Source organism: Schistocerca piceifrons, chromosome 1 (genome assembly GCF_021461385.2).
Source record: "Schistocerca piceifrons isolate TAMUIC-IGC-003096 chromosome 1, iqSchPice1.1, whole genome shotgun sequence".
Lineage (NCBI taxonomy): Eukaryota > Metazoa > Arthropoda > Insecta > Orthoptera > Acrididae > Schistocerca > Schistocerca piceifrons.
Genome location: NC_060138.1, coordinates 525,428,464 through 525,441,030, shown reverse-complemented (window position 1 = coordinate 525,441,030; position 12,567 = coordinate 525,428,464). Strand labels below are relative to the sequence as shown.

Genomic DNA, 12,567 nt, shown 5'->3' with positions numbered 1-12,567 from the left:
TAATTTCTTCACTCTCAACAATCGACAAAACTCCTTCATAAGTTCATCCCCTGATCCATTGCACCCAACTATTCACCAATGCTTGTGTGACTGTGACTGCATGTGACTGCCTGCTGGTTTGGCATTGGTACCATCTCAATATAACTAGAGGAATGGTCTATTAGAGTCAGCACAGAATGATTCTGTGCTGGAGTTTGGTTAAATGGTCCTTACGCATCCACCCCAAACATCCGAAATGGTTCCATAGCTTCTGGCAATCTATTCAACAATACCTGTTTTTTACTCAAATCCATATGCTATGCACACTGCACACAATTCTTGACCTACTGAGAGACATCACTTTTTCATCCATACCACAAGTACTTCTTCGCCACTCTCAGATTTTGGTTTTTTGCTCTGCACCCACTGTGGCCAGACGAAATGAGATCATGCATCTGTTGAAGCCCCTCTTTCTTTAGCTTCACTGGTACTACCACTCATGGCCCCAGTTTTGTCTTCTTACATAACAACCCATCATATAACTGAACTGCTGCTGCATACTGCATTTATTACATTCTCCTTCATCACTCTGTGCTGCTTACCACCTAGCAACGCCATGACATAATACTTGTATCACCACTACCTTTCTGTTTAATGCTTCCACATTTCCATGTTTCTTCTCCAGTCTGTGGATTACTTTGTACTCAAATTCACTGAGTTTTAATGCTCATCTCTGGACTGTCCTTCAAACGTAGTAACTGCTTCAAAGCAGCATGATCAGTCACTACTTTAAACTTTCTCCTGCAGAGGTAACACCCAAAGTATGTTACTCTTTACGTCAGGCTAAGCTTCTTGCTCTCTGTATTAGAATAATTTCTCTTGGCTCTATTCAGTTGTCTTGAAGCAAAAGCAATAGGGGGTTCATCTACACACCCAAGAGAATGGATCGATGCATCATACGATGATATTAATTCCTTCTGAAAATCCAGGAACAATGACACTGGACACAACATCAACACTTTCTTCAGCTCATCAAATGCTTTCTGACACACCACAAAGCACACAAATTTGATACCCTTTCTAAGGAATGTGTAAGCAGTTGCATTATAATGACAAACCCTCTCACAAATTTCCTGTAATAATTTGTGAGGTCCAGGAAAAACTGTAATTCTTTGCTCATCTCTGGTGCTGGAAAATACCAGGAAAAACTGTGTTTCTTTGCTTATCCCTGGTGCTTGAAAATCTAGCACAACCTGTATCAATCTCATATTGGTCCTCATACCATCCTTACTATGTACAGGTCCTAAGTAATTCACTTCTTCCAATGCAAAATGACACTTCCAGGTACTCAATGTGAAATGTGCAGCCTGTACTCTCCTGAATACTTCTCCCAGTCGTTGCTTATGACCTTGCATTTCTCCCAAAAGAACAATTACATCATATAAGTACGCTAAATGTTGATGAGACTTTAAACCCGTCAACACTTCTTCTAACAAATTCTGAAACTTGCTGATGCGTTCTTCAATCCAAGTGATGTTCTTCTTTACTGGTAATGTCCTCATGATAACAAAAACAGTCTTCAGTATTTCATCTGGAGTCACCTCCAACTGATGATACTCACTTCTCAACTCCATCGTTGAGAAATACTGGCACTGCCCAGGATTATCAATTGTTTCCATGGTATTTGGAATGGGTTAACCGTCTGTAATCATCTTACTGTCCGAAAGATGATACTTATAGCAAAATCAATACTTTCGTGAGCTGTTTGCAGATTTTTTGGGTATGATTGCAATTCTGACCCCCAGGGGCTACCACTTTCTTCAAATTCCGTGCCAGCCTCACTCTTGCATGGAGATCCTTGGGTGCCCAAGTGTGCACCCTCTTAGACATTTCCAGTGCCAAACACCTCAGGAATGCCCTTTGCTCAGTTTCCTGTAACAACAACTTGTTTTCCCCATCACTCTGCGTTGATTGGTATGTACACACCTTGATTTTCCTAATTCTGTCTGAAACATCCTCTGTGGCTTCATTAGACCTCTTTGCAATAACACTTAGCTGCTCACAAAAACTGTGCAATATTTTGTTTCTGATACCTTTTCAGTAATCCCTGTTTTAGTTACTCAAAAGTTTTTGCCTTCTTTTAGCTTTTCTGTGCATCATACAAAGGTCTTTGCTTTTCCTGAAAGGTGTTATCTCACTACTTAACAATAATTTCTTGTCTGATACCCCCTCTATATCAACAAATGACAAGAGATCCTCCACAAACAATGACACATCCTCAAATGCCCTACCAGAAAAAGGAGTAACAAGGTTCACAACAGATAGATCTAATCCTAGATTCTGTGTTCTTGATAATCCCAACTCCTCAATCCTGTCAGCTCATTATTTGCAAACATATTTGCTGCTCATAATCACACTACTTCAAAAACCTAATGATTGCACAGCTTCCAGATCAATGACACCATCTGTATACTATTACACTGCCCTTACTCATATTTTATAAACTCAATAATAACAACAGAAGAACAGTCCTTAATTAGCAACAAATAATACTTACATCACACATGTAATCATGGGCCACCTGGACTTCCTACTTTGCCTCATGATATGTGAAACAGACGACTGCCACAGACTTGGCACAAGGCGTAGAAAGCTTAAACAAATTGCATTGTGTACGTTTCATGGGTTCTAATAACTGATTCTTACAATTACCCCAGAATTGAGAAATAACTTTGAAGTCGTGATGGTCAAGTGGTACTTTAACAGTTGCAGCAACTTAGAAGAATTTGCTGCTAAGCCAAACTTGGAATCAGGCAGCCATTCGGGACCCTCACTTTTCGCAAGTTTCTGTGGTTGTGAGGAACAGGGCTTAGAATTATTTCACCTGTTTTCAAGATTTGTGATGGGTTAGCCATATGGATGGTATGAATCATTGTGAAAATTTAGATTTTTATTGTGTTATTGAATGCTAACTATATGTGAGTTAGCCAGTGATCCGTAAACAGCGTAAGTGGTGTGGGACTTTGTAATATGTGCACTGAGATGATCAGTTGACTTGTGGAATTCTGCTAGCTCTTGTATCACATTTACAGTCTTAACTGCATTTGTTCTGGTGTTGTTAATTATTTTATCCTTTATGTAAATATTTCTTGTAAAGCAACCATTTCAATTTATTGTGTGTTATTACTAACTAACTAACTCCATCCGAACAGGACTCAGAAGGTCCAATGGAACCGACCGGCCACCATGTCATCCTCAGCCCACAGGTGTCACTGGATGCAGATACAGAGGGGCATGTGGTCAGCACACCGCTCTCCTGGCCATATCTCAGGTCACGAGACTGGAGCCACTACTTCTCAATCAAGTAGCTCCTCAGTTTGGCTCACAAGGGCTGAGTGCTTCCTGCTTGCCAACATTACTCGGCAGACTGGATGGTCACCCATCCTCAGTTTGCCTCAAGAGGGCTGAGTGCAACCCGCTAGCCAACAGCACTCGGCAGACCGGATGGTCGCCCATCCAATTGCTAGCCCAGCCCGACAGTGCATAACTTCGGTAATCTGACGGGAACCAGTGTTACCACTGCAGTGTTATTAGACGAATAAATAATCAGTTCATTAAAATTCAAACCAGTGGTATAGGTACCATTATTTATCCAATAGGATTTAAGCATTGGTCATGTTTATTTGTTAAATATCCATTTTTCTTCCTTTTTTTACGCCCAGTCACAAAATTTGCCAGCTTTAGATAATCTTCGACTGCAGGATCACTTGTTAAACCAATGTTTTGCAGCCATTTCAGCTGCTGAGCATAAAGCTGAAATTGTGCTACGTGACCCTGTGACATTTAGCATGTTATTCTTTCAGTTGGGTCGTACATTTGACCACCCTCCTTAAACGTATTCAGCCCCTTCATCATCAAATACACCATGTTAAAGTATTTGCCAAGCATGCTTGACCATTTTTGAAACAAGGGAAGCGAGCTTATGGTTGTGTGCCTCTTCTGGAATGCAGTGTGTGAAAAACCACTCGTTACATGGGCACTCCTAGTGTAGCTATATGGTGCCAGCATGATGGTTGCTCGTTTAACTACCCGCCTGTGGCTAGTAAAGTTCTTACTCAGTTATTTCCTGCTCACTGGATAGGACATGAAGGTATTATCATCTGACCTGCATGAACACCTCGTCTGATACCACTGAACTTTTTTCTCTGGAGCAATCTCAAAATCTGTGCACAAGTTGCAAAAACCCAAGAGGATTTTAAATTTCGTATTACTGCAGTCTGATTAGAACATCTTGCACCAGCAACTGCAGATGTATACTTCAGTAGACAGTGGACATTCTGAAGACACAATGGCGTAAATGGAATTTTCTTTTGTGATTTCCTTTATGTTGCCTCGCTGATGTTCTAATTTTATGATTTAAACATATTTCTCAGAATTAAACCCATGTTAACTTCATCTATACTAAGCTATTTTCTTCATAGTTGAGTTTTCTTTTTTAGAAATCTTTTCAGTTTGTGGTACATTTCTTTCAAGGCTTGGCAGAAACAAAGGCAGAACTGTTGCTGTAGACAACTAATGAATCAAATTTAGATGCTACATCCTTAACCTTCCACTGGTGTGTGGACCAGTCATATGTAGCCATGTGTTATTAGTATCCATTTTAAATTAAACTTTTCTCAGCTGTTCTGAATTTATAATTAGATTTTTTAATCAGTGTCAAGCAGGAGTGATCCATCGACTGGATATGACAGTTCTGTAAGACAGCATGAACTTCTACGTAAGACAAAAATTTCTTTGATGCTCAAAATGGATAAATCCTTACTCATAATGTTCTTGTTCCTGTGAGGCTACTTATTGAATTTCAAATAGTTAAATGCCGGTGAATTCATTTGATATCTATGACAATAGAAGCAGAAATTAGTATTATTCCATTTGAAAATATGAAGTTGATACTGATATACTTGTAGTTCATCTACATCTACATCTACATCCATACTCCGCAAGCCACCTGACGGTGTGTGGCGGAGGGCACCTTGAGTACCTCTATCGGTTCTCCCCTCTATTCCAGTCTCGTATTGTTCGTGGAAAGAAGGATTGTCGGTATGCCTCTTAGTGTAACTATGAGAGAACACAATTCATCGTTTAGTGGCAACATTCTTATAAATCATCTGGTTGAAAACAGAATCACAATACCACAAACTGCTCCTGAAATATTTGATGTGAGATTCATCATACTTACATTTTGTTGCTAGTATTTAAGAAATTCGTTTAGTAATTATGGATCTAAGTAAGTGTGGAAATTTTTCAGTTCTGTAGATGATGCATTTGATGTACTGTGGTTTACTTATGCTGTTTGTTGCTCTGAAAGTCTACCATAGAAAAACGCCAATATTCAGTAAAATTTAATAGTGCTCTTTGATGGAAGTAACAGTCCTTCTATAAAAAGGTCTTTCAATTTAAAATTACTCTGAAATGTATCTTTACAGGTCTGTAAAAAGGTTTTTCAATTTAAAATTACTCTGAAACGTATATTTACAGGAAACAAGATCAACAAGTGCATTGAGCAACTTGATAGCTACATCACGTGATTTACCTACACCATCTGATATTTTTCTTGATGTGGATAGTAGCGGAATCAGTTGTCCTGTTAGTTGTGTGAAATTTTCCACATGTTCACCAACTTCACATGCCAGTGATGCATCTATTATGAAAGAAACTTCACTTTTCAGAAATGATGGTGATTCTCAGCCAGGGACTGCAGGAGGAGGTTGGTAGTTCTGTAGTAAAGTTTGTATAGTTTTGCAGTTAGTTCCATATTCTGTAGATAATAAAATAAACATTATGATATGGAACATGTCAGTTTAGTAAAAGATTGCTCAGACAGTTAGTGTGCTTATGTATTTTCTTGCTAGTGTACGCTATCCATAAATAAATTCCAGTTGAGGGAAGATTTCATAAATCTACAATTGTGAATCATCTTCATAAATTGTGTTGTATGGCATAAACTTGTTAAGATGTAGTTATCAATAGAAATTCTAATCAAGAAGCTCCATTGAACATATTTTGCACTTGGAATTGACACGTGCACTGGGGGAGACTGAAGACTGGTAAATTTAAAATAAAATCTGAGAAGATATGTAAAAATGAGTGCAGGAGAAAAGGAAAGATTCTTTTAATTTGTAGAGTGCTCTCAAGAACATTTTTTAGAAATTATTCATTGTCTGAGTGAATAGTAAAATTAAAAAAGAAAACAAAGAACAAGAGCTTGTGACTTTGAAGGGTGGCAGTTTACTTCACTGGTATTAGAAAACATTATGGATCCAGCAATGATACTATTCTAGGGCGTACACAGGAAAGTTCCAATTAACTAACATAAAAGGCTAAAAATGAATAGCAAAATAATTGCTGTATGGAAAGATACTTTCCTTCTGAGGAATGTTTGTAAGAAAAATCCATTCTCCTCTCCTTCTGCACAGAGAATCTGTCAGTGATGTGTTCATCAAACTCTCTGATGCTGCATATGAAGTCCTTCTCAGTGAAGAGTGCCACTAGTGTTATTAGCCTCTCTTGGCTCATAATAGTTCACAGAAAAGATTTTATTCTCTTCAGGGTAGAAAGAGATTGCTCCGCCTCAGATGTTGTCATTGGTATGGTAACAGTCACTTTCAGGAGTTCATTGTTTCACTAAAAGACTCTTGCAAATTATTTTCGAGCAGGAATTGCAGAAGTGGAACAGCATCCATGAGAATTCTAAACTCATTGCTCATGTATTGTATCTGAAGCTCCATTTTCAGCTAATTGTATTCAAGGAAAGGATATATTTCACAAGACCTTTACAACAATGTTTGCAGATTATTGACTTGTATACAAACCAAAAACTTTTCGGAATTAAATAAAGTTACAATGACAAGATGCCATGTGAAATCAAAGGGTCCAGTAACTTGAGTGATAATTGTATCCCACACTTCTTTTGCAGCATTTCCCTTTCTCTCTCTCTCTCTTCTCTTTACACAGGATACAAGTGTCATTCTAAACATGGGAATTGTGTCAGTGACGCTACCTCAGATGTGCTATATAGCTCTTTTGACATGTTCTACTCCTTATTGTACAGTCAGTGGGTCAACTGCTTGTTTTTGTAATTGACTGCACACTATGTCAATATGTGGCATAATATGATTGAATAAAAACAACCAAAACTGAAATGCTGGGTGCTCTAATTTCAGGTGGAGCCCTCTCATCTGTGTAAGTGTAGTAGTTTTGCCGAGATGTAAGTTCAATTTACTGAAGGCATTACTCAAGCGACTCTCTATTTTCATACACAGCTTATACCGTTTTTGATTACAGTTTTATCTTGTGTTGAAAACATGGCAGACTTTCCTGTTCAGAATGTCAGTTAACATTGCTGTGTTCTGGGATGAATTATGAGAAAAACTGGGAATCTCACTAAAGTCAGTAAAAAAATTCTGATGTCTTTACTGTGACTCATTGCTTGGGCTAAAATCAGATCAGCTTATGGGCACAGCAATGAACAAAATAGACTTGTTTAATATGCTCTTTCAGGAGAGGCTGTACACCTGAATGATGACCACTCATAATAGCCGCACCATCATAGCTTTAAGAAATAACATTATCGAATTATCCAGTAAAGCTTCTTTAAGTGATATGGATAAATTTTTGAGGTATCTGTTGCCTCATCTGCCATAACTGACACAAATTCAGCAGCAGCGATTTCCTTTTGTACTCAGTCATTATAAATACAAGAAAATAAATCATTTTGAATATGTTTCAAGCACCTTTGAAAATAGTAGCCTTCAAAAGGCTAAGCACAACATCAAGTTCAGCAGTGTCTTCTCCAACTACATCTACATCCATACTCCGCAAGCCACCTGACGGTGTGTGGTGGAGGGTACCCTGAGTACCTCTATCGGTTCTCTCTTCTATTCCAGTCTCGTATTGTTCGTGGAAAGAAGGATTGTCGGTATGCTTCTGTGTGGGCTCTAATCTCTCTGATTTTATCCTCATGGTCTCTTCATGAGATATACGTGGGAGGGAGCAATATACTGCTTGACTCTTCGGTGGAGGTATGTTCCCGAAACTTTAACAAAAGCCCGTACCGAGCTACCGAGCTACTGAGCATCTCTCCTGCAGAGTCTTCCACTGGAGTTTATCTATCATCTCCGTAACGCTTTCGTGATTACTAAATGATCCTGTAACGAAGCACGCTGCTCTCCGTTGGATCTTCTCTCTCTCTTCTATCAACCCTATCTGGTACGGATCCCACACTGCTGAGCAGTATTCAAGCAGTGAGCGAACAAGTGTACTATAACCTACTTCCTTTTTTTTCGGATTGCATTTCCTTAGGATTCTTCCAATGAATCACAGTCTGGCATCTGCTTTACTGACGATCAACTTTATATGATCATTCCATTTTAAATCACTCCTAATGCGTACTCCCAGATAATTTATGAAATTAACTGCTTCCAGTTGCTGACCTGCTATTTTGTAGCTAAATGGTAAGGGATCTATATTTCTATGTATTCGCAGCACATTACACTTGTCTATATTGAGATTCAATTGCCATTCCCTGCACCATGCGTCAATTCGCTGCAGATCCTCCTGCATTTCGGTACAATTTTCCATTGTTACAACCTCTCGATACACCACAGCATCATCTGCAAAAAGCCTCAGTGAACTTCCGATGTCATCCACAAGGTCATTTATGTATATTGTGAATAGCAATGGTCCTATGACACTCCCGTGCGGCGCACCTGAAATCACTCTTACTTTGGAAGACTTCTCTCCATTGAGAATGACATGCTGTATTCTGTTATCTAGGAACTCTTCAGTCCAATCACACAATTGGTCTGATAGTCCATATGCTCTTACTTTGTTCATTAAACAACTGTGGGGAACTGTATCGAAAGCCTTGCGGAAGGCAAGAAACATGGCATCTACCTGTGAACCCTTGTCTATGACTCTCTGAGTCTCGTGGACGAATAGCGCGAGCTGGGTTTCACACGACCGTCTTTTTCGAAATGCATGCTGCTTCCTACAGAGTAGATTTCTAGTCTCCAGAAAAGTCATTATACTCGAATATAATACGTGTTCCAAAATTCTACAACTGATCGACGTTAGAGGTATAGGTCTATAGTTCTGCACATCTGTTCAACGTCCCTTCTTAAAAACGGGGATGACCTGTGCTTTTTCCAATCCTTTGGAACGCTACGCTCTTCTAGAGACCTACAGTACACCGCTGCAAGAAGGGGGGCAAGTTCCTTCGCATACTCTGTGTAAAATCGAACTGGTATCCCATCAGGTCCAGTGGCCTTCCCTCTTTTGAGCAATTTTAATTGTTTCTCTATCCCTCTGTCGTCTATTTCGATATCTACCATTTTTTCATCTGTGCGACAATCTAGAGAAGGAACTACAGTGCAGTCTTCCTCTGTGAAACAGCTTTGGAAAAAGACATTTAGTATTTCGGCCTTTAGTCTGTCATCCTCTGTTTCAGTACCATTTTGGTCACAGAGTGTCTGGACATTTTGTTTTGATCCACCTACCGCTTTGACATAAGACCAAAATTTCTTAGGATTTTCCGCCAAGTCAGTACATAGAACTTTACGTTCGAATTCATTGAACGCCTCTCGCATAGCCCTCCTCACACTACATTTCGCTTCACGTAATTTTTGTTTGTCTGCAAGGCTTTGGCTATGTTTATGTTTGCTGTGAAGTTCCCTTTGCTTCCGCAGCAATTTTCTAACTCGGTTGTTGTACCACGGTGGCTCTTTTCCATCTCTTATGATCTTGCTTGGCACATACTCATCTAACGCATACTGTACGATGGTTTTGAACTTTGTCCACTGATCCTCAACACTATCTGTACTTGAGATAAACTTTTGTGTTGAGCCGTCAGGTACTCTGTAATCTGCTTTTTGTCACTTTTGCTAAACAGAAAAATCTTCCTACCTTTTTTACTATTTCTATTTACGGCTGAAATCATCGATGCAGTAACCGCTTTATGATCGCTGATTCCCTGTTCTGCGTTAACTGTTTCAAATAGTTCGGGTCTGTTTGTCACCAGAAGGTCTAATATGTTATCGTCACGAGTAGGTTCTCTATTTAACTGCTCAAGATAGTTTTCAGATAAAGCACTTAAAAAAATTTCACTGGATTCTTTGTCCTTGCCACCCATTATGAACGTGTGAGTCTCTCAGTCTATATCCGGCAAATTAAAATCTCCACCCAGAACTATAACATTGTGGGGAAATCTACTCGAAATATTTTCCAAATTATCCTTCAGGTGCTTAGCCACAACAGCTGCTGAGCCAGGGGGCCTATAGAGACATCCAATTACCATGTCTGAGCCTGCTTTAATCATGACCATCACCCAAATTATTTCACATTTCGGATTTCCATCAATTTCCTTCGATACTATTGCACCTCTAATCGCTATAAACACACCTCCCCCTTCACTGTCCAGCCTGTCTCTGTGGTATACATTCCAATCTGAGTTTAGGATTTCATTACTGTTTACATCTGGTTTCAGCCAACTTTCTGTCCCTAGTACTATACGGGCGTTGTGACCGTTTATTAATGAGAGCAGTTCTGGGACCTTTCTATAGACGCTCCTGCAGTTTACTATTAGCACATTAATATCGTTATTCCCTGTTACATTTTGCCTACTCCTACCTTGCCGCATCTCAGGAGGCATCTTGTCGGGCCTAGGGAGGGAGTTCTCTAACCTAAAAAACCCCCATGTGCACTCCACACATACTCCGCAACCCTTGTAGCCGCTTCCGGCGTGTAGTGCATGCCTGACCTATTCAGGAGGACCCTACATTTCTCCACCCGATAGTGGAGGTCAAGAAATTTGCACCCCAGATCTTCACAGAATCGTCTGAGCCTCTGGTTTAAGCCAGAGGACCGCAATCGGTTCTGGGAATGATACTACAAATAGTTAGCTCTGATTCCACCCCACGAGCGAGGCTTTCCGCCTTCACCAATTGCACCAACCGCCTGTACGAACTGAGGATGACCTCTGAACCCAGACGGCAGGAGTCATTGGTGCCGACATGAGCAACAATTTGCAGTCGAGTGCCACCAGTGCTCTCTATCGCCGCCGGCAGGGCCTCCTCCACATCTCGGATGAGATCCCCCGGCAAGCAGACAGAGTGAACACTGGCCTTCTTCCCCGACCTTTCCGCTACTTCCCTAGGGGGCTCCATCACCTGCCTAACGTTGGAGCTCCCAATAACTAATAAACCCCTCCCCCCGTGTGCCTGCTCAGACCTTGCTGAAGGAGCGGCCACATGTCCACTCACAGGCAGAGCGGGCGATGCCACACGGCCAGCCTCCACATTTACCCTCCGCCTCGTGCGCCGCGAACGCCGCTGAACCCGCCACTCCCCTTGGGGAGAGGGTGGCCCACCCGCGCCCGTTACCCGTGAAGATGTCTCGACAGCAGGGACAGTGGGTGAAGCATGTAACACCTGGGGTGTACCATGCGACGCACCAGACTCCCCACTGCCGCTACACTCCGAGGCAGCAGCCTGAAGACGGCTGACCGCGGCCATCAACACACTCAGCTGTTCGTGAACAGTGGCCAGCTCCTCCTGCGTCCATACACAGCAGTCACACATCCTATCCATCCTAAGAAATCAATTTACTGTAGAGAGTTAATCAACTTTTAACTAGACTGCTAATTCACTAAAGGCGGCTGATTGTTGACTAAACTGTGGTTGCTAGCCACTTCCTGTAGAAAACAATGAAAATAGCACTACCTGTTTTTGGACTGTTTTGAAAACAAACACTAGCACTACTGGCACTATGGTTGACTAAAGGGACTATCTCTGACTGTATTCAAAACAAACACGGAATCTATGGAACACTATTGCTAGCACTTGACAATTAAAACTTCCTAAAAGCAAAAACACACGGAAGAAGAAGTGACAAGTAAGAAAAATACAGTTAATACTCAAATTAAGGTAGCTCGCTGCACAGCAGACGTGAAGCAGACGGCAGTTACGACAACACTGCATGAGCTCAAAATCACCACAAAATCTAATACAATCCACAATTTTAGAGAGGACGTAATGATTTTTACAAATCTGGTGAGGGTGTGTTTCAATTTACTGTTTATGAGGACTGTTCAGCTGTTGTCTAATGTCGTGTTTCTCTAAAAAAATTGTGCTCTAGCTGTGTGGTCATAAGTGATTTAGACTGCTCATGTTTTTTGTCTGTGATAAATGTCCCCAATTGTCCCAAATGTCCGAGGAATCTCACATCCTGAATTTTCTTCTACAAACAACAAACATGGAAAACACTACAATTTGTTCTTAATACCACAACCACATATCTATTCTGCTTTCCTTTAAATGTCCGGTCTGAAAATCCTTACACTTTTAATACTTTTATTATTAGTTTTCTTGACTAACTTGATATCCAGTTTCTGTCTTCCTAGGACTTTCATACAGAGCTTATCTTCAAACAGCAGGAAGAGAAATTAATTTCGCCAACTCTCTGCACTGAATTATCACACATATTAACTTCATACTGTAGACACCGTGCTCCTGAAAACTCATGTCTTCAAAC

General features: G+C 40.6%; 1 protein-coding gene across 3 annotated transcripts in view; it reads left to right on the top strand.

Moving 5' to 3' along the window:
• LOC124798356 (IQ domain-containing protein E-like) overlaps positions 1-12,567 on the top strand; it is a 284,773-nt gene that overhangs the window by 97,276 nt on the left and 174,930 nt on the right. For all 3 annotated transcript variants that reach the window (XM_047261722.1, XM_047261731.1, XM_047261738.1), the window contains exon 4: positions 5,518-5,746. In XM_047261722.1, the coding sequence (XP_047117678.1) occupies positions 5,518-5,746 (229 nt within the window). The remainder of the gene's footprint in view (positions 1-5,517; positions 5,747-12,567) is intronic.